This window comes from Megalops cyprinoides, chromosome 19, assembly GCF_013368585.1.
Source record: "Megalops cyprinoides isolate fMegCyp1 chromosome 19, fMegCyp1.pri, whole genome shotgun sequence".
Lineage (NCBI taxonomy): Eukaryota > Metazoa > Chordata > Actinopteri > Elopiformes > Megalopidae > Megalops > Megalops cyprinoides.
This window is the reverse complement of record NC_050601.1, coordinates 863,940-883,939: the sequence shown is the minus strand read 5'-3', so window position 1 is coordinate 883,939 and position 20,000 is coordinate 863,940. Positions and strand designations below refer to the sequence as shown.

Below are 20,000 nucleotides of genomic sequence, written 5' to 3'. Positions count from 1 at the left end.
CCCTTCCTGGTGCAGCACTGCACGGCTGAGATCGAGGGCAGGGCTCTGACTGTGCAGGTAAGCTCACCTGTGGAGGGTTCGGGCACAGGACAGGTAAGCTCACCTGTGGAGGGTTCGGGCACAGGACAGGTAAGCTCACCTGTGGAGGGTTCGGGCACAGGACAGGTAAACTCACCTGTGGAGGGTTCGGGCACAGGACAGGTAAACTCACCTGTGGAGGGTTCGGGCACAGGACAGGTAAACTCAGGTGGGCAGGGTTCAGGCACAGGACAGGTAAACTCACCTGTGGAGGGTTCGGGCACAGGACAGGTAAACTCAGGTGGGCAGGGTTCGGGCACAGGACAGGTAAACTCAGGTGGGCAGGGTTCGGGCACAGGACAGGTAAACTCAGGTGGGCAGGGTTCGGGCACAGGACAGGTAAACTCAGCTGTGGAGGGTTCGGGCACAGGACAGGTAAGCTCACCTGTGGAGGGTTCGGGCACAGGACAGGTAAACTCAGGTGGGCAGGGTTCAGGCACAGGACAGGTAAACTCACCTGTGGAGGGTTCGGGCACAGGACAGGTAAACTCAGGTGGGCAGGGTTCGGGCACAGGACAGGTAAACTCAGGTGGGCAGGGTTCGGGCACAGGACAGGTAAACTCAGGTGGGCAGGGTTCAGGCACAGGACAGGTAAACTCAGCTTGGGAGGGGGTAGGGACATGGGTGGGGGCTTTGGGGAGCTGATATGCCCCCCCACCCAGAATCACTGTGACCTCTGACCTTTAATGATCTAGAGGAGAAAGAGGAGGAGACCAAACCCCAGCTTCCCATGAGCTGTGATCTACTCCCTAACCAACCACACTGTTCTGTCCTCTGTCCTCCCTCTCCCCACCCCCTTTCTCCCTCCTTCAGGGGGTGTACCGAGTCAGTGGATCTAAGCCGCGCATCCATAAGCTGTGTCAGGCCTTCGAGACGCAGGGGAACCAGGTTGACCTCTCTGACGTTTCACCCCATGACATCACCTCTGTTCTCAAGCACTTCTTCAAGGAGGTACGATGCAGCTGCTGAAGCTGCTGAAGCTGGGGCTGCCAGACAGCTTCAGCTGAGACCAGCGTGTCTCTCCACACACAGGACAAGAGTGTGACTGCAGGAGAGCCGCACAGCCCTGGCTCACTGCAGTCTGCCTTCTTCTGTTGCAGCTTCCAGAGCCACTGTTGACCTTTGACCTGTACCATGACTTCACTGCGCTTGGCAAGGCTATCCAGCGCCTGAGTGAGAGGGAGCACAGCGCAGAGACTGCTGGGATGGCGGAGGGCATTGTGATCAGTCTGCGAGAGCTTCTCGGAAGACTGCCCCCACAGAACTACAGCACGCTGCATCACATTATGGCACACCTGTACAGGTACAGCACGATCAGTCACATGACCCCTCACCTGCACAGGTGCAGCACGATGAGTCACATGACCCCTCACCTGCACAGGTGCAGCACACTGTGTCACGTTATGGCTTACATCAGGTGCGCATTACAGTGATTGAAGTCCAAGCACCGCTGCAGACATGTGATGTCAGATGTTATGGTGTGCAGACACCCCTCCACCCCAGGTCAATCACACCCCTCTATCTCTCCATCTCCCCCTCTTTCTGTCCCCCCCTGTTGCTCCAGGGTGTCAGAGCACTATGAGGAAAATAAGATGTCTGTGGGGAACTTGGGCATTGTGTTTGGTCCCACTCTTTTGCGCCCCCTGGTGTCAGGGGATATGTCCATGATCACACTGCTGGAGACCAGCTACCAGGCCCTGCTGGTGGAGTTCCTCATCTCTCACCAAGCCCAAGTGTTTGGGCCCCTGCAGAGATCCAGCACCCCACCCCCTCCTGTTCCCACTGCCCCACTGCCTGACACCCCCCCAAGGACAGTCTGCCCCCCCAGCACAGAGAACGCCACCCCCGAACACCCTGAAGCCCCATCCCGTGATCGGCCACGCTCCCTGGAGGTAAGAATTGGGCCTCCTGCTTAAACCAGCCAATCAGCTTTTGGCACATTGTTATCATCATTGTCATCATTGGAGAACTACAAACATATCCTACACTTAAGAACTACAAACATGGTCACTATCAATTCCTGGGACTATTTTCATAGGTGACCATGTATGGTGTGCATAATATATGTCATACCTAATGCTAACTGAGGGACACACAGTCCTTTTCCCCACAGTGATGATGATGATGATAAAATAGAGCTGAGCTTGCATCAGGCAATTCTATAAGAAATATTTAAGATTTATTACTGTAATATTTAATAAAACATAATATAGATAATTTAATTTTCCACTTGTCAAGTGCTGAAATTGGAACTCCCTGTAGCAAGTGACGGACGCGTCAGGATATTTGACAGATAGGAGTCACTTAAAATGTAACAGACAAGGAGGATGGAAGCCGGAGAGGAGCACAAGTGGAAACAAAGTGATCATCAGTTTTATGGCAGATGATTCTTTACTGACTGCTGACTTCTTATTGGCTGTTGACTTGTTAGTGAAATCTTATTGGTTACTGACTCCTTACTGGTTGTTGACGTATTTCACCCTTCCATGGTCATCCTTTGAAAGAGTAAATACTTGCAAGTGGGATAAAACGCTGGTGGGTATGCTTCTCACCATATACTCCAGAGGGGTCCGAATGGTTAGGGCAGAAAGAAGCTCATTGCTTAAATTCAGCTACACAAGCTGCTATTCAGCTTCGGCTTCCGCTCAGTCTCACGGTGCCGCAAATACAGGTGAGTACACGTGTCTCGCAGGGACAAGGACTTGAACCTGTGACCTTCTGTGTGCCGGCAGTGCTGGCCGATCTCCCAGAGGGACAGGTGGTAATCTCGTTTGGAGGTTGCGCTCGCCAGGGAAATGCTTTAGAGCGGCTTTGCCCTGTTCCGTTACCTTTTGCCATAATGGTCTCCGGAGAGGTGTGGGCGGAGCTGTGGGGATTACCACTGATTGGGTACTGATTAGTGCGCCAGCTGTCCTGCCCCCCCCCCCCCCCCCCGCGCTGCTTCCATGCCTCTGCAGCTCCTCCCCCTGCACCGTCTGGGACTTCCTCTCTCAGTGCTCTGTTTCTATGCCCCCCCTCCAAAGCCCCCCCCCCCCCCCAGCAGCCCCACACACTGCACACAGACACGCCCCCCCAGCCCTGCACACTGCACACTGCACACAGACACACCCCCCCCAGCCCTGCACACTGCACACAGACACGCCCCCCCACCCCCCCCCCCCCAGCAGCCCAGCACACTGCACACAGACACAGCTTTGGAGCCATTGAGGTCACATGGCTAAATTCATTTGGGATTCAGGCCCTCGACCCTGAGGTTCGCACTCATGAAGGGGTCATACTTACTGATATAAACACCTACCTTAGTGTTTAAACCTCAAAGGCCCTGCGTAGTTTACACCCTAACACCCTACGTAGTGTTTTACTGAGGTGACCCAGACTTTGTGTCCTTCTGACAGAATCGCACAATCAAGAGAGACTCGAGTGAGGGCTATATATCGGACAAGTCTTCGTCCAATGAGGCAGTGGACCAGCTCAGTCCTGAAGCCAATGAGAGAGCAGGTAGGAGGGGCATAGGTTTAGATGACAGAGGTGTTGAGGTGGAGGTAGCAGCTGCTGGCTGATTGGTTGCTTGCTCTGTGCGTGTGCCTGTGTTTGCCCTGCCGTGCCTCTCTGGCAGGTTACTGTAATCTCCTCAAACTCAGACACACCGAAGGATCCATCTAACGTTCTCACATCTCATCTCTCTATTCCTCCACCGCTCTCTGCCTCCCTCCCTCTTTCTCTCCATCTCTCCTGCTCAGTCCTGGCTGTGAGGGGTGTCGTGGCCCCTCCCCCAGGTGACCCAGATGGTGACCCGGATGGTGACCCAGATGGTGACCCGCAGACGCCCCTGGGGACCCAGCCGAGAGGTCACTTCAGCCGGATTCCCATCAAGCACCAGCGGCAACCCCCCCCAGCGGCCGGCCCGCGTGCGGGAGGGCTGGGGGCGGGGCATGCTGGTGATGCCGGGGGGAACAGGGGGGAGGAGGCGGGGCAGAGGGGTCGGCCAGGGAGCCCAGACAGCAGCCACAGCTCCTCGCCAGAGCTGTCCAATCAAAATCACCCTTCTGCAGACGAGGAGGCGGGACCTCACGCAGCAACGGCACCAGCAGCCAGTCACACACCTGACCGCCCTGTCCAGGCGGACCCATTGGCCAAGCTCAACAGCAATCAGTCCAATAACGGCCCAGGGGGCGGGGCCCAGGATACAAACCGACCATTGAGAAGGCAGCCAGGGGAGCAAAGGACCGCCCACAAGATTCTGTCAGGACTGAAGCTGCGACGCAGCGAATCGGGGAGGGAGGAGCAGCTGCACTTTGTGTGAGGAGGAATGAAGCAGAAGCACAACAGAACCGTGGCTGTGAGGGTTCAGCACCTACACCTATCGCTCACACACTGTCACTCACACACTCACACACTGTCGCTCACACACTGTCACTCACACACTGTCACTCACACACTCACACACTATCACTCACACACTGTCACTCACACACTCACACACTGTCGCTCACACACTGTCACTCACACACTCACACACTATCACTCACACACTATCGCTCACACACTGTCACTCACACACTGTCACTCACACACTCACACACTATCACTCACTCACACACTATCACTCACACACTCACTCACACACTGTCACTCACACACTGTCACTCACACACACTCACACACTATCACTCACACACTCACACACTGTCACTCACACACTCACACACTATCACTCACACACTCACTCACACACTGTCACTCACACACTGTCACTCACACACTCACACACTATCACTCACACACTCACTCACACACTGTCACTCACACACTGTCACTCACACACTGTCACTCACACACTCACACACTATCACTCACACACTATCACTCACACACTGTCACTCACACACTCACACACTATCACTCACACACTATCGCTCACACACTATCGCTCACACACTATCACTCACACACTATCACTCACACACTCACACACTATCACTCACACACTCACTCACACACTCACACTCACACATTATCACACACACACTCACACACTAACACACACACACAGACACACACCCTTTGAAGCCCGATGGTAGCACTGGCCTCTCTCTTGAGTGCAGTGTTGGATGTGAGGACTTGCTTGTGATGGGGCAGGTCAGACAGACGGACGGGCCAGGGAGGCCCAGTGATGACCTGCCCCCATGACTGTTCATATGTTTGTGAATAGTTTCTCTCTGCTGGAGTGGAAGAAACAGACTGATTCAAAGCTGCTTCCTCCCTGCAGTGCTACAGTGAGGTCAAAAGACCACCTGTTTGTTTGTATTTCTCAGCTCTCATGGATGAATTTAGAAAATTCTTCAACTGAATTTGTTAATGTACACATATGTGTATAAATGATTTTTAAAATTCTATTATATGGATGTTTTAGATATGCTGTAATATTTCCATAAACACGCTGTGAAAAGCGCAGACTGAACTCACTGTACTCATTACGTCATGTGCCGGTTTACGGCACCTGAGAGCTGAACAGGCGGGTTAATATCCACTGCGGTAATTTTACTGAATCCATCTGCACGGGATTAAAGTGTTTATAATCATGTACATTCAAAGTCATTTCAATTTTAATGACTCTCCCAACGACTCCTTTTTAATCTCCAAGGCTTGTTGGCCGTATGTATAGCGCATCACCGGGTACCAGCCTATTAATGTTAGCTGTTATACAACTATACAAATACATTAGTCATTCACTCGGGGAGTATTCTCCCTACTCAAAACCGCACCACCCCATGACGTCTTCGGTGACACGAAACGGAACTCAGTTATTTTTAGTGTATTACTTTGAGAAGTGCATTTTGAGGAAAGGGAAGCCGGGCAGAGGTGGTGAGGACGTATGGCCTATCCTAAGCATTTTGTGATCGTCTGTTAGCAGTTTATCTACAAGAAAACGCCGAGGAAAAATTTGGGAAACAAACAATAACCCATCGAATAATGCCTTTAAAAGTTTGTTCGGGACTTGGTGCGGTTCTCGGAATGAATACAACCGAACACAGACCCGACAAAACAAGGAAGTGAATAATGAAAGCGCACACACAAGTCAAAACGGTTGTGATGTTTGTTGAACTTGAGTTGTAAACGCTGGTTAATGTGGTAGGCTTGATGCTTCTGGCAGGGCGATTGCATCACCAAGGATGATCGTGCGGTCTGACCAGAAATGGCCAAACTAAGGAACTGCGCTTAATATCCAGCCGGAAGACAGATACTGACCGACCCAAAGAAAGATGCACCAGTTTTAATTGCGTTGCCAGTCGAGTGAGCTGAGTGGGTCTCGGTGCGAAATCAGGGGAGATTTCTGTATGTGACACCAAGCATTGAGCGGGCAAAACCCATGACGTGTTATTTCATGTCGGAAATGTGCTTTCAAATCGAGAATCCTTCGTGGTTCAGAACAAAACATGAATGTTACCGTCTGCATTGTGAACTCGTATTGTTTTTTTTATCCTGATATCTGTTAAAACGTCATTTCTACAGCGTTTTTGTTCCGAAGTGAGAATAACACATTATTAGCTACGTAGGGAGGTAAAACATAGACTATTTTTAAAAATAAGATCGTTTCAAAACAAGACAAACCGTAGCATCAAAGCCGTATTCTAGTCTCGCACGAAACGGTGAATACATGCTCCGTAAATGTAAATGCTACGGAATCTTTATTAATTTGCCGTTGTTAATCATCTACCTGTAGCAGCGTTAGACAGGCGAATGAATCACAGCAGCATTACTGCCATCTTGTGGCAAATTGTGTGAAACGCACGTCATACGTCACGACACCTTACAGGCGCTCAGCACCGACTCTCAAGTCCTGTTTTGCATGCCTCCCGTGTCCTCTGAAGATCTGAGGTTACTTTAGGTGGCTGAAAGCGAGGCATGTTATTACTCACAGAAAAAAGTAGAACACGGCAGAATGTGTGAACAAATGCAGGTAGGCCATCCGCCAAATCCCTGTTGTGGGGTCCCTACTCCTCCAGCCATTTTAACTTTATTTATTTTCTGTTCCTTTGTACCTCTCTTGTCCTGTTCCTGTCTGTCAGAGAGAGGGGAGGGATGTCTGATCTGCTAATGCCAGTGTGTCTCAGTCCTGCTCCTGGTGGCCCACTGTCCTGCATATCTTCCATCTATCCTTGCTCCAAACACACCTGATTGAAATTAGTGTGATTAACATACTCTCATCAGGTGTGCTCAGCTAATCAAAAGTGCCACTGATGAGTTCATTCAGGTAGGTAGAGAAGGGAAATATGGAAAACATGCGGAGCCGAGGGCCCCCAGGAGCAGGATTGAGAATCAGTGTGCTAACCCTTTTCATGATGATAAAGGCGTGCTGACACCATTCCACCACACGAGGGCAGTAGTGCTACACAAATTGTGTGTGGATGACGTCAAGTCCTGGCTCCGCGTTTGTCCCAAGGACATGTTTGAAATCACAACATTACCTTTCATCACAGATAGCTCTGAAAAAATCAGATATTCCCTACACAACAGTTTCAATTTAAGGTAAAATGGTGACTGACATGTTTGGTGGGAGACCAAAGGGGAGAGGAGTGTGATGCAGGCAGGAACCTGCTGGAATAGGAAGGATCTCAGAGCACTGAAAAGAGTCCGCTTCTCCCACTGCTCTCAGACCCCATAACTGTGTATTCACTGTGCATAAAACCCACACACTGCAGCCACTGTCCCTCTGATCCCCTCTGATTCTCTGTGGCAACCAAACTGATACAGCCAGCTGTATTCTGAATCAGATCTGTGTCAGATTTAAATAATTATTACAGGGGTTGAGTCCATAAGGAGTGTGGTTCTGTTTCTGGGATCAGTGTATAAGGACAGTAGGTCTGGTTCTGGGTTGAGTGTATGAGGAGAGTGGCTCTGTTTCTGGACTGAGTGCTCTTCTGCTCTTAAAATGATTTAATCTGTTGCTTTATCTTGTTTTCCACATTGCTGCAGCTTGCCCCGTGACCTCTCGGTGACCCCCGTGCTTGGTGCAGGTGCTGAATGCCTTAGAGGTTGGGGAGCGAGTGTGCTCGGGGAGTGTGTGTGCTCGGGGAGTGTGTGTGCTCGGGGAGCGAGTGTGCTTGGGGAGCGAGTGTGCTTGGGGAGTGTGTGTGCTCGGGGAGCGAGTGTGCTCGGGGAGTGTGTGTGCTCGGGGAGTGAGTGTGCTCGGGGAGTGAGTGTGCTCGGGGAGTGTGTGTACTCGGGGAGTGAGTGTGCTCGGGGAGCGAGTGTGCTCGGGGGTGAGTGTGCTCGGGGAGTGAGTGTGCTCGGGGAGCGAGTGTGCTCGGGGAGTGTGTGTGCTCGGGGAGCGTGTGTGCTCGGGGAGCGAGTGTGCTCGGGGAGCGTGTGTGCTCGGGGAGCGAGTGTGCTCGGGTAGTGTGTGTGCTCGGATAGTGTGTGTGCTCGGGGAGTGAGTGTGCTCGGGGGGTGCGTGTGCTCGGGGAGTGAGTGTGCTCGGGGAGCGTGTGTGCTCGGGGAGCGAGTGTGCTCGTGTGGTGAGTGTGCTCATGTGGTGAGTGTGCTCATGTGGTGAGTGTGCTCAGGGAGTGAGTGTGCTCGGGGGGTGCGTGTGCTCGGGGAGTGAGTGTGCTCGGGGAGTGAGTGTGCTCCGGGAGCGAGTGTGCTCCGGGAGCGTGTGTGCTCGGGGAGCGTGTGTGCTCGGGGAGCGTGTGTGCTCGGGGAGCGAGTGTGCTCGGGGAGCGTGTGTGCTCGGGGAGCGAGTGTGCTCGGGGGTGAGTGTGCTCGGGGAGTGAGTGTGCTCGTGTGGTGAGTGTGCTCGTGTGGTGTCGTCAGAGGCAGCTGGCGGAACAGGTCTGTTTGCTTGTTTATTTGTTTGCTTGTTTTGCTGACACTATTATCCGGGGTGACTTAGCGAGCTTTGAGTGTACACAGTATGCAGTGGCATATGTATCTTTTCATAAAGCCACGTGTTTACTGAGGAGACGCAAGCTAAGTGCTCCGCGGCTGTGCTGCTCCACGCAGCCCACTCCAGCCATGCACATCGGGTCCCATCTTCAAGGGTGACCGTCTAACTCCCTGCCTTGCACAAACTGCATCATCTGGAATGTTCAAACAGGCAGACCTGCTAATTACGTGACCATACAAACTCAGCGAACACCCTGGTACTTAGGGAGGTGTTTCCTGGCATGTGTGCAGGTGAGGCTGACAGTTCTCTCCCTGCTGACTTTACATGTTTAAATTTCACCTGATTTAGCAGGTGATTCCGGCTCCCACCCTGTCGCTGAATCAGCCGATAGGATGCAGAGCTCAGGCCGGGGTTTGAGTTCCTGAGCTCCACAGCTCTCAGCTCCTGAAAACGGAGACCGTGAAGCCAGGAAGCATTCTCGGCCAACTCGGCCAGCTCTCCGAGGTACTGTCTACACGCAGTTCTTGTATTTTGAGATGTGGCATGACAGCGGGACAAATTAATAACCAAGCAAGTGATTCAAGCCCTGGCATCGCCGCGCACGAAAAATGACATCAGTGCGTAAAAAAATTTCAGTGTGCATACGCAGGCCCTGACTGAATCTCTGTCCTCAGTCGCTAAATAAGGCCACGCCACCAGTGGACAGCGACTGAAAGGACGGTTTACCCGATTACCACACAGGACCACAGCAACAGACAGTACTACCACACCAAGTTTGTTATTTATGTGAAATTACTTTTCAGACAAAATCAATGCTGTCGAGTTTGTCAGAGAACATTGGACGTTCACTAGTATACGTCTGTCCTGCAGTCGTGTCGGTCGCCGTGCCATAACGCGTCGCTGCGGGTAATCACGGGATGAAGCGCCTTCACATGTTATTTGACGTTGCAGCGCAACTAAACGTGACCACGGCCTGAGAAAACGTTTGAATAGAGCGCCTGATTAAAGAGACGCCCATAAAGTGCTCCTCCGATTTCAAGGAAATAATTGCGTGGTTAAATTCACTTTATAACCCATCAAATTTGCTAATTTGAATGTAGAGTCCTCATTTTTGCGCCTATATTTTGTTCTAAGAAGAATGTAACAATCAGTTTGATAGCTGTCTCTCCTGTATGTAAGACTAATTGCATTTGCCCATTTAAATTTGTTTTTGAATCTTTATTTTTATATTCTCAATATGTTTTTTTTTTATAATTTGCTGTGACATTTACTCTTAAACGCTGTCGTAGTATCACAATATTGAAGACGTTTCGCTTTATCGTATTTCTGACGAAATATTAGGGAATATTGTCCCGAAAGACAGCAATAGTGAAATTCTAGCGATGAAGATTTCCAATGCAATAGTCATCACACGCAAAGCGCACAGAAGATGTTCGTATGGATAATATGTATATGTATTTGGGGAATGTTAGAGGTAATTTAAATAGTCCTTTTTGTTTGTGTGGCATTATGTTCTCCTCGACTGTTCTGTTCACCCCAGGTTATGCACGGATATCAGCCGCGAGGACAGTAATATCCGGATTTATTTATAAGTTAAATACAGGGGGCATTTAATCTAACTGCTACCCTGTCAAAAATTATTTTGATTAAATACCTTAAGAAACATCACCCGCAGTTCGCTTTCCAAGTCTACACAAAGGTTTCGCTCGTTTTCGTGTGGTATATAGAATTTACTCTATATTATTGAGTAGAATAGAGAATATAATTTAGAATGTACAGAATTAACTGTGAACACGCACGAGCTTTCAGTTCAAGGTTCAAAGAGATTGCGGGTGCTTACAGGCTGACATTCCTCGATCGAAATCATATTATTGTCCATTTTGTTAAATTTATACGTGATACTCATGCTTAACGCACACAAATGTATTTTTAAAGACGAGACTCCAAAACTGCAACAGTAAAAAGTAATATTTAATTAAAGAAACCGCATCTATAACAAAATCCTCTAGGAACAACAAAATGATATCGTTTTTATCTCCCACAAGCACATCGCCGTAACGTAATTAGGTTATAATTTGACATTATTATCAAGATAACATCGGATATTATCGAATATCGCTAATATCGGATTCTCGTATAGCACTCATTTCAAACGGCGATGCATTAGGAGTAAAAACATTTCATGTCCAGCTCAAGTAGTTAACGTTGTCATCATTCCAGACTGTTAATTTGGTTAATTTCATGAGAATATATTTCTAAAGTAAAATGAAACACTTAGTATATATTTATTGTTATTATCCCCGGTTTACGTTTTCTTTTTATTCGATTAACTGGAAATTTAAAAAACTGTAATGTTGTCTGGTTATATTACACAGAGGAGGGGTCAGGGCGGTAAATATTTTAACATTTCATTTGAGGGGAGGATTGTGCTACCGGGCTACCGTTTGTTCTCTCATATGATTCGCTGTAATGCACTTTCTAGCATGAACTGTTCTCGCTGTGTGTGACGAGGTGTTGCCTTTTTCCCTTTCAATATGACTTTCCCCCTTGGGCTCATGCGACGTCCTCTCATACACAAAATTTAATGTGTTTATACACGGTTGTTATTTTTTCGTTTATTTTGTAATATTTTACGGTTCATTTTACCGTAACTTTAGTTGCGCGATCGAACGTAAATGGCGCTCACGACATCAGCGCATGAAGAGAGCAGCGAGGGGAGTCCTGCCGCTGCTGATCTGAGTGTTAATGACACTGTTCTCACAGAATTTTACTATCATTCTTCATTATAATATTACAGTCGTCTCGTTTTTTTTTGTTTACTCACTGTACACTACAATGGTCTTGGTGGATTTTTCTGGTTATTTTATCCGGTTTATGAACACAGTAAAATAACTATTCTGGCCCTGTTGAGGTGTTTACTCAACTCAACATGGAGCAGGTCTGATAATTCCGACAGATTGCATAAGCATCTTTGATTTTATCTTACCATTATCGTTTACTTTAAAAAGTGAAGACGGAATATTCCTTTAAAGCATTTGCTTACCACAAAGCAATTTTGGCAAGCCTCTCTTTCTCTCTCCTTCCCTCCTCGCCATTTTCACACTCTGACAAGCAATATGACTCCTTCGAAGACGTGTCAAATAAAGATCCCGGGCGGGCACGCACGCACGCGCGCGCGCACCCCCCTTCTCCCCCTTATCTCCATCTCCCCTCTGCCACCCCACCCTCCCTCCTCCGCGCACAGCCTGCCTCGCTTTGTCTGCACTCAACAGCGTGCGCATACATCCACTTTCCAACGGCGAGAAAGGCAGACAACAGCCATACTCCAGGGTGGATGCTGGAATGTAGTCAGCAGAGCAAACAACCGACGTCCCTGGCACGGGCAGTACACGTTTGACTATACGAATTCACCGAATTTGAATGTTACCGACGGAAATCACGGGAGAGGTGTCCTTCACAAGGTAGGTCCGACGACAGGTAGTGTGCTCATTGGTGCGCGCGCGCATGTTTCACCCGTGTGCTTGTGACACCCTACCCGGTTCCCGTCCGCCCTCCTCTTCTCGGTAGTTTTGCTACCCGGTTCCCGTCCGCCCTCCTCTTCTCGGTAGTTTTGCTACCCGGTTCCCGTCCGCCCTCCTCTTCTCGGTAGTTCACTTTTAACGGCGCTTCTCTTCTGCTGCTCGCGGGAGATTCGCAGGCGCGAGCACCACGCGTTAGCCAAGACGAGGCGCGCGGATCCCGCTCCATTTACTTAAACTGTGATATCACGGTCTCAGCGCGCGGTGTTACTTCATCGTTTTCATATTTCAGTAGTCATATCTTTCTTGCACAGTAACCAAGTGTCGAAAAGCTTTATAGCCTAGATGAAATGCGTTTGTATAAGTTTTATACAGTCTTATGTCTGTATATTTCCGAGCTCAGTGGTTTTACTTTCAAAGACGCGTATTTCATAGTCGCGTTAATTTTGATAGTTGCAATAACAGCGGACTGGTTTGGACTGTGTTTCTGTGGTTAAGACTGCGCAAACTTAGAGACTGTCTTTTTCCTCAGTGTGCAAAATGCTAAAATATCCAAAGCAGAATGAGTTAAAATGTCATCTGGATTTTGAGATTTTAATTAATACAAAATTGCACATTTATGAAATAGGCTAATATAGGTCACAAATCGGTAACGACACTGACTCGCAAGATCACGTTGTAAAGACACCACAGAAAATAGAAAGTATAAAGCTATCTCAAACCCCAACGAAAACGCACCTGTTTCTTTTTTACCGAAAGGCCACCTGTTTTGCACTGTTTCATTCTAACACGGACGTTATGGAGATTCGTGGGGAACTCGAACAAATATTAAATTTTTCTATGTGTGCGGGCTGCCTAGGCATGTTGTTTTAGTCATTTTTAAAATGATTAACTTTAAATAAATTATAGGGTTTGTTTCAATGCAACGAATAATATCACATGTATTTCTAAATCCCATTATAGCTTATTAGATTAAAGAGACTGAATACACTTATGATTTTTCAGAAATCACGTTTTTCACAGTTAAGCTACTTTCCCTATGTTAAATTGTATTAGGCAGTTATTTACAGCATGTCTACTAGTCAACACCAGCTGAAATTGTGCGTTGTCTCTGATAGCACAGAAAAGGAGCTTTCCGCCACGCGCCAACTGCGAATTTACCATTTGTGACACACGTTTTAACAGCTGCAAAATGAAACGAAAACCACGAGCAATATTGCTGTAAACATTAAAAGAAATACCGAGATAGGCATTTGTTGCATGATGCACTGGCTGGAGAATCTTTTTAAAACAACCGACACTGTTTTTCAGCGGCGGCCTGTATAGCGTCGACGCATAGGCGCACCGAGCGCACGGCGCCGGGCTGCCGCGGCCCTCCCACCTGTTGAGGAAGTGCGGTCGTTTCTTCCCTGCGATCGGAACTTTCCTGCGGTCTTCCTCGCTTTGGTGGAAAGCGGGATAAATTGGTACCACCGGGTCAACAGCTGCAGCAAGTCATTTTCACACACGTAACCGAAAATATTCCTCTGAATTTGGACACCGATATTTGCGTATGATATTTGCATTCATATTGCATTGGTTCGTTTTCATGTTTGTCCTTTGGGAATTGCTATTTTGTGGAAAAAAAAAGATACCTGGTACACACTAAATCCAGTCTGATGGTTTTTAGACTGCAGGGAAGAGCCAAGGCGCGAGGAAAAAGGCGAGGGCAAGGCGGGAGATGGAGCAAGGCCATAAATTGTGTAAAAACAATAATTAATATTTCAGTATTCACCGCAGTAACTTCGCAGACATAAGTCATTTAGTCCCGTAGTATATGTAAAAGTGTAGTACCATGCAAGAGGTCGGAAGCGGATATTCTTTATACTTCATGGTGGTGTTTCTGTAAAATCATATTCGGCTAATTTGTGTATGTGCGAAACAATGTTATCCTAATATCGGAGTCTCAAATGGGTGCCGTGACACAGCACTTTCGCTCATCTTTTCGGATCAAACATTTTAGGGAGTTTAAAGTTTGATTATTTAGACTTTGTAGTAATGGAACATGAGTGTCGACCGTCACCGCGCGGTCTGACCAGTCATAACACAGATTTATACGAACTGGGTCAGATTCTTTAAACACCGTTAAAACAAGCATTTACATTTACATTTATGATGTCATGAACGGTTTCACTCTGTAAAACAGCGCGGGTTTACTGACGCTTTTACAGATTCGTTCCTGTAATGTATGTTATGCAGAGAATATACCAATCTATTTGGCGGGAACAAAATTCAGGCAATCGTGTTGAAAAGCTCAGCGCCATTCCATCGAAGCTTGCCGAATGCAGAAATGATCCAACGGACCCCCACACGGCCAGTATCTGAATGCTAAACTAGAAACGGTCGGTGAATTGCTGAATACTGATAGTTTTATTTTATTTTTTATTGTGAATGTAGGGAATTCCTCATAAAGGAAAAAAATATATTTCAGCTTTCCCCGCTTCAGTTTAGATGTGGTGTGGTGCATTGTAATGCACTTTCATAATTTAATAACCCTTGTCGTGCATCCTTAGTTAGCCTAATATGAAGAAAATATATATAGGCGAGCACCGCAGGGAAAGCGGTGATTTGAATCGGGCGGAAATGGAATACAGCACGAGCAGAGGGTCCCGCTGGGGGGTGAATTTGTCGTTTATCCTGCCCTGGAGGATAGGAGGTGGAGAGGAAAAAAGATTTACCACCCACAATGAATACAACCTGTTTCTCTGAAACTGCCACCGTTGCTGTTTTGGACACGGTAGAAGACCTTTTCCCGGCCTTCCCGGTACTCGTTGTGGGGTCTGAGACGGACTGACGCTCCGTTATCAGGACGTGCGACATGAGGCGTGTTCCCGGGTTCGTTATCTCTCCCCGCGGCGGACTGGGTTACCGGGTGACTGGCAGACAGTCAAAACCTGAGCCTGAAGGCGTAGCAAATATTAGACGTAATACCATATTCCATGTTAATTCGTAATTAACGCTGTTAGATAGCTATCTGAATTATAATCTCGATTCTCTGATCGGCCACCGCCGGTTCATTCTAATTTTTAATTTGATACCAAACCAATAGAAAGTCTATACATATTAACAAATTAATAAGTAAAATTGTAAATGTTGAACCTTTCAATAACTGCTTGACAGGTGAAGAATGCTTTATAGAAATCATCACTCAGTACGACTTTTATTAATTGCTGTTGATCTGCACAAAAGGGCAAATTATATGGTCAAAATTGCATGCATCAACAAGTACGTAAATTCAACAGGCCATTGATGTCCATGCCTTTGTTAAAATTATTTGGAAAATGTTAGAAGAAATATTATATAATAAATGATGTATTTACACGAGTCGCTGAAATAAGAAAAGGACAAGCCACCGCTGAAATATGTTGGCAAGAAAGTCACATCCGTTTATTTTCCCAGTGTCTCCTCTGTTGTAAAATGGCATGAATCGAGCGAATTTATTTCAATTAAGGGGGTCATGCTTAAAACGAATTAATCAAGATGTTCCTTCTTTGTTTACAGAAACATAATTATGTTGGTACAATTGATTTCATATTATCAGTAAATATGTAGCACAGTGTTGCACTTTGAAACCGCGAGCTTTGCATGCTCTCAGATACCAAACTGAAGAGTGACAGAGAGCGCGAATATTTCACGGTCGGAACTCTCCCCATAAATTTGTTTCTGAATAATCGGTTTTAAAAAATAAAAGCCCCCCTATTCCTAAAAGTATATCTGCCTGTAGACCGTCTTTATTTCTCCAGTATATAGTATTCGTTTATTTGCTAAATAACCCCATACGGTTGAATCCGTCCGCAAGACCTCAATATTTACCATAAAATAAGACGAAGAATTAAATCTTACTGATCGCATAAAGTACGAGTGCATGATTGATATCGTGACATAATCAGGTTTTTTAAAAAAATTGTAGTCTATAGTTTACAGTTTAAAAAACTCATTGTGTTTACAATATCTGCAAACCGTTCAAATGTTGCAATAAGCTGCTATTCTTATAGAAGCTATAATAACCATTGTATTTATGCCATAAAAAGTAGGCTAATATATTTATCTACGGATTTGTATTAGATATAAGATAAATATTGGGTATACAACGTAAACAATTAGTGTACAATGAAAACGACATTTTAAATTTACAACAGCGTCAAGAACAAGTACATCCATCGCTATACTTACTGTATGCACTTTTGTAAGTCGCTTTGGATAAAAGCGTCTGCTAAATAAATAAATGTAAATCCAATTTAGAAATACACGCTGCAATGTCCATAACGATGTATTGGCTACTAAGCCTATATGAATATAAATCGTTATTATTTAAAACTTTTATTTCCTGCACTTGCGACTATAATCTGTAGTGGTTGTACAGCTTCATAGTTTTTGACTTTATCATTTTAACTGCTGTTTTTCGCCTAATCGCGTTTAATTGTTCATGTGACCGATTCTCAGCTCCCATATCAAGCGCGTGCTTGAAAAGGATTGAAACCCCTGTTTTCTGATCATCGTCATTACCTGTTATTTATCATAATTACCCTCTACATTGAAATGTAGGCCTGTGTCCTGCTTTGTGAAAAACGTTGTCGAAACACTTAGTGAATAAGTCCAGTACGCTATGGCGCCACATTAATGGAGCGTGTGCATATTACTAGACGTGGAGCAAACAGTAAGAAGCACAAGAAGCACAGAACAGCCCTGTAGCCACATTATAACATCCTGCTCCTGCTGTTAATGTATCTTCCACCAGTGCCACCACCAATGATAGCACTAGGCTAATTGTGAATATCACTTTTAGCAAACAGCAAAATATAGAAAAGAGTTTATGGTGTCGAATGACATAGCATGAGGCGCGATCTCTGCGGATCCAACCCCTCTCACCTAATCGCCGACATGTTGTGCGGCTCGGCGACTGCCGTCGCATTCCGCGATACTTGCGAGCCGCGTTGACCGCGCTTTGCGGTCGCCGTTTGGACGCTCCGTCTCTTCTCAAGCGTGTTTAGCTGTTTGTAGATGAATATTCAAAAACACATCATTAATACTTCCGGGGAGTTACTGCAGTGATGTACATTGTGTCGTTTTCAACATCTGCTATGTTTACCCCAGAACTAAAAAACCAAATGGCACAAACAATATCTAGTTTGTTTTGTTTTTTTTTTTTTAACGACGTCACATCGGATATGGCGCTCCGGCGATACCGGCGGGAGGAGACGGGCTTAATTCACATCCCGCCAAGATGTGGAGAAGCCTGCGGCCGTGTCTCCACTCCCTATAGGGGGTTAGGAAGTGCAAATAAATAACGGGCCACTATGATAATATTCTCTAAATAAGAGGGACACCCCCCGCCCCCCCCCCCCCCCCAAAAAAAAAAAAAGAAGATAAAAATAAATAAAGCGGCTTCGTTCGACTATGGCGTCTCTGAACAGTGGTATTGATTTTATTTTATATATTATATATATTATATATATATATACACACATATACATAATGTGTGTGTGTGTGCGATTATACAACTCAGTAAATACGTGGTAACTGCGGTACTTTATTATTTTCAGTTCGATGCTCATTCAGACAGAGGTATACAGAGGTATACCAGCAGCCTCCTTCAGACGCCACGCTGCTGCCCTTCTCCCACCTCCATCTTGAGCGCTCTCGTGCTTAGTTCTTGGGTCCGTCAGTGTGTTTCTGCCTGGCTTTGATGTTGCAGGCTTTGGGAGTGTGATATTTACCCTCCTCTCTCTCCCCCAACCCCCCCCCCCCCCCCCCCCCCCCCCCCGCCAGCGAGCGCTCAGGTGGAAGGCAGCACGCAATGAAGACGGAGGAGACGCAGGCCTGCCTGCAGCAGGCCCCCTCAGCCACGCCCTTCGGTAAGGCACTGACACACTGACTAACTGACACACTGAATGACACTGACTCACTGACTGACATACTGAATGACACACTGACTCACTGACTGATAACACACTGAATGACACACTGACACACTATGTAGAGGAGCTCTCTTCACTGTTTAAACTGTTGAACCCATAGAGTTCTGGTGTTAAACTGTGTTAAACAGCAGAGGTACAAATGTAAACTTTATGTTCTGTGTGAGATTCTGCCAATTACAATGTTTGGATGGTATGGGCATGTATAACAAAATAAAATAAAATATAATAGGCTAACTAAAGACAGCATTTATATAGACCTACTTGGGTGTGGGATCGTAGACCTCAAACACACACACACACGCACACACAGACACAATGGTAAGAGCTTTGTGACACACATATGACATTATCACCCTTTATGTGAATGTTGCCCAGGCGTGACATGACCAATGCGTGTTGCTTTGTGTGCACGCAGCAGGCTCGGAGCACGGCGCGGCCGGGGGCGAGGTGTGCGCGGGGTGCGAGTCCCCCATTGCTGACCGCTTCCTGCTGCGCGTCAACGAGCGCTCGTGGCACGAGACCTGCGTCAAGTGTGCTGTGTGCATGAGCACGCTGAGCGGGACCTGCTACTGCCGGGACCGCCTGCTCTACTGCAAGCACGACTACGAGAAGTAAGGCCCGCCCCCGGCCCTCACCCCGCCCCTGTCCATAACCCCGCCCCTGTCCATAACCCCGCCCCATGCCTAACCCTGCCCGATCCTAACTACGCCCCAGCCCCAAATACGCCCTGACCATAACACCGCCCCAGCCCTAACCCCACCCTCTCTGCAATAACACTGCTGTGACTCAACTCAACACAGCCCTGCCTCAACACGCCTCAACATGCCTCAACACACCTCAACACGCCTCAACATGCCTCAACATGCCTCGACACACCTCAACACACCTCAACATGCCTCAACACACCTCAACACACCTCAACATGCCTCAACACACCTCAACATGCCGCAACACACCTCAACATGCAACATGTTGAATCTAGAGGTTATGAACTACAGTACACTTCCTCATGTTCATACAGTGAAATCTGGCCTGAAATCGTACCCCAGAACACTCTGTAGCTGCATATATCAGCCTGTGTTAGTCAGTCTGTGGGTTAGTGAGTCAGTCAATGTGACAGGCAGTCAGGCAGTTTATGAGTGACTAAGTGAGTTGGTGAATGAGTCAGTCAGGTTGTCTCCTACTCAGTCTGTGAGTGATTTAGACAGTTAGTGAGTGGTCCAGGCAGTTAGCGATTCAGTCAGCCAGTGTGAGATCTGACGGCTGTGTGTCTGCAGCAGGAAGATGGAGAGGGAGGGAGAGAGAAACAGAAAAGCAGGTGACTGAGGGAGAAGTAGCAGAGAGGGACAGTGATACTGAGGTGTGATGTTGTGTCTGCTGTTCTAGCTCTTCCTCACCAGTGAAGTACCAGGTAGACCGAGGTCTGTGTGTGTGAGTTTGAAAAACGCACCACACCACACTCCACCATTATGTGACTGGAAGATGCTGTGTGGTGAGGTTTGGTGTGGTGCGTTTTTCAAACTCACTCACACACACACACACATGCGAAACACATGA

At 47.3% G+C, this 20,000-nt stretch overlaps 2 protein-coding genes across 2 annotated transcripts in view; both read left to right on the top strand.

Annotated features, from left to right (window-relative positions):
* Positions 1–4,510, top strand: part of LOC118795216 (GEM interacting protein) — a 26,438-nt gene extending 21,928 nt beyond the window's left edge. Inside the window, exons 17-22 of the mRNA XM_036553616.1 lie at positions 1–57; positions 892–1,029; positions 1,179–1,381; positions 1,643–1,970; positions 3,474–3,576; positions 3,819–4,510. The exon at positions 1–57 is cut by the window's left edge and continues 120 nt beyond it. Coding sequence (XP_036409509.1) covers positions 1–57; positions 892–1,029; positions 1,179–1,381; positions 1,643–1,970; positions 3,474–3,576; positions 3,819–4,381 — 1,392 coding nt within the window. The 3' untranslated portion in view covers positions 4,382–4,510. The remainder of the gene's footprint in view (positions 58–891; positions 1,030–1,178; positions 1,382–1,642; positions 1,971–3,473; positions 3,577–3,818) is intronic.
* A 7,760-nt stretch (positions 4,511–12,270) lies between these two features.
* lmx1al (LIM homeobox transcription factor 1, alpha-like) overlaps positions 12,271–20,000 on the top strand; it is a 23,643-nt gene continuing 15,913 nt past the window's right edge. The window contains 3 exon segments of the mRNA XM_036553198.1: positions 12,271–12,429; positions 18,295–18,380; positions 18,862–19,054. Coding sequence (XP_036409091.1) covers positions 12,389–12,429; positions 18,295–18,380; positions 18,862–19,054 — 320 coding nt within the window. The 5' untranslated portion in view covers positions 12,271–12,388.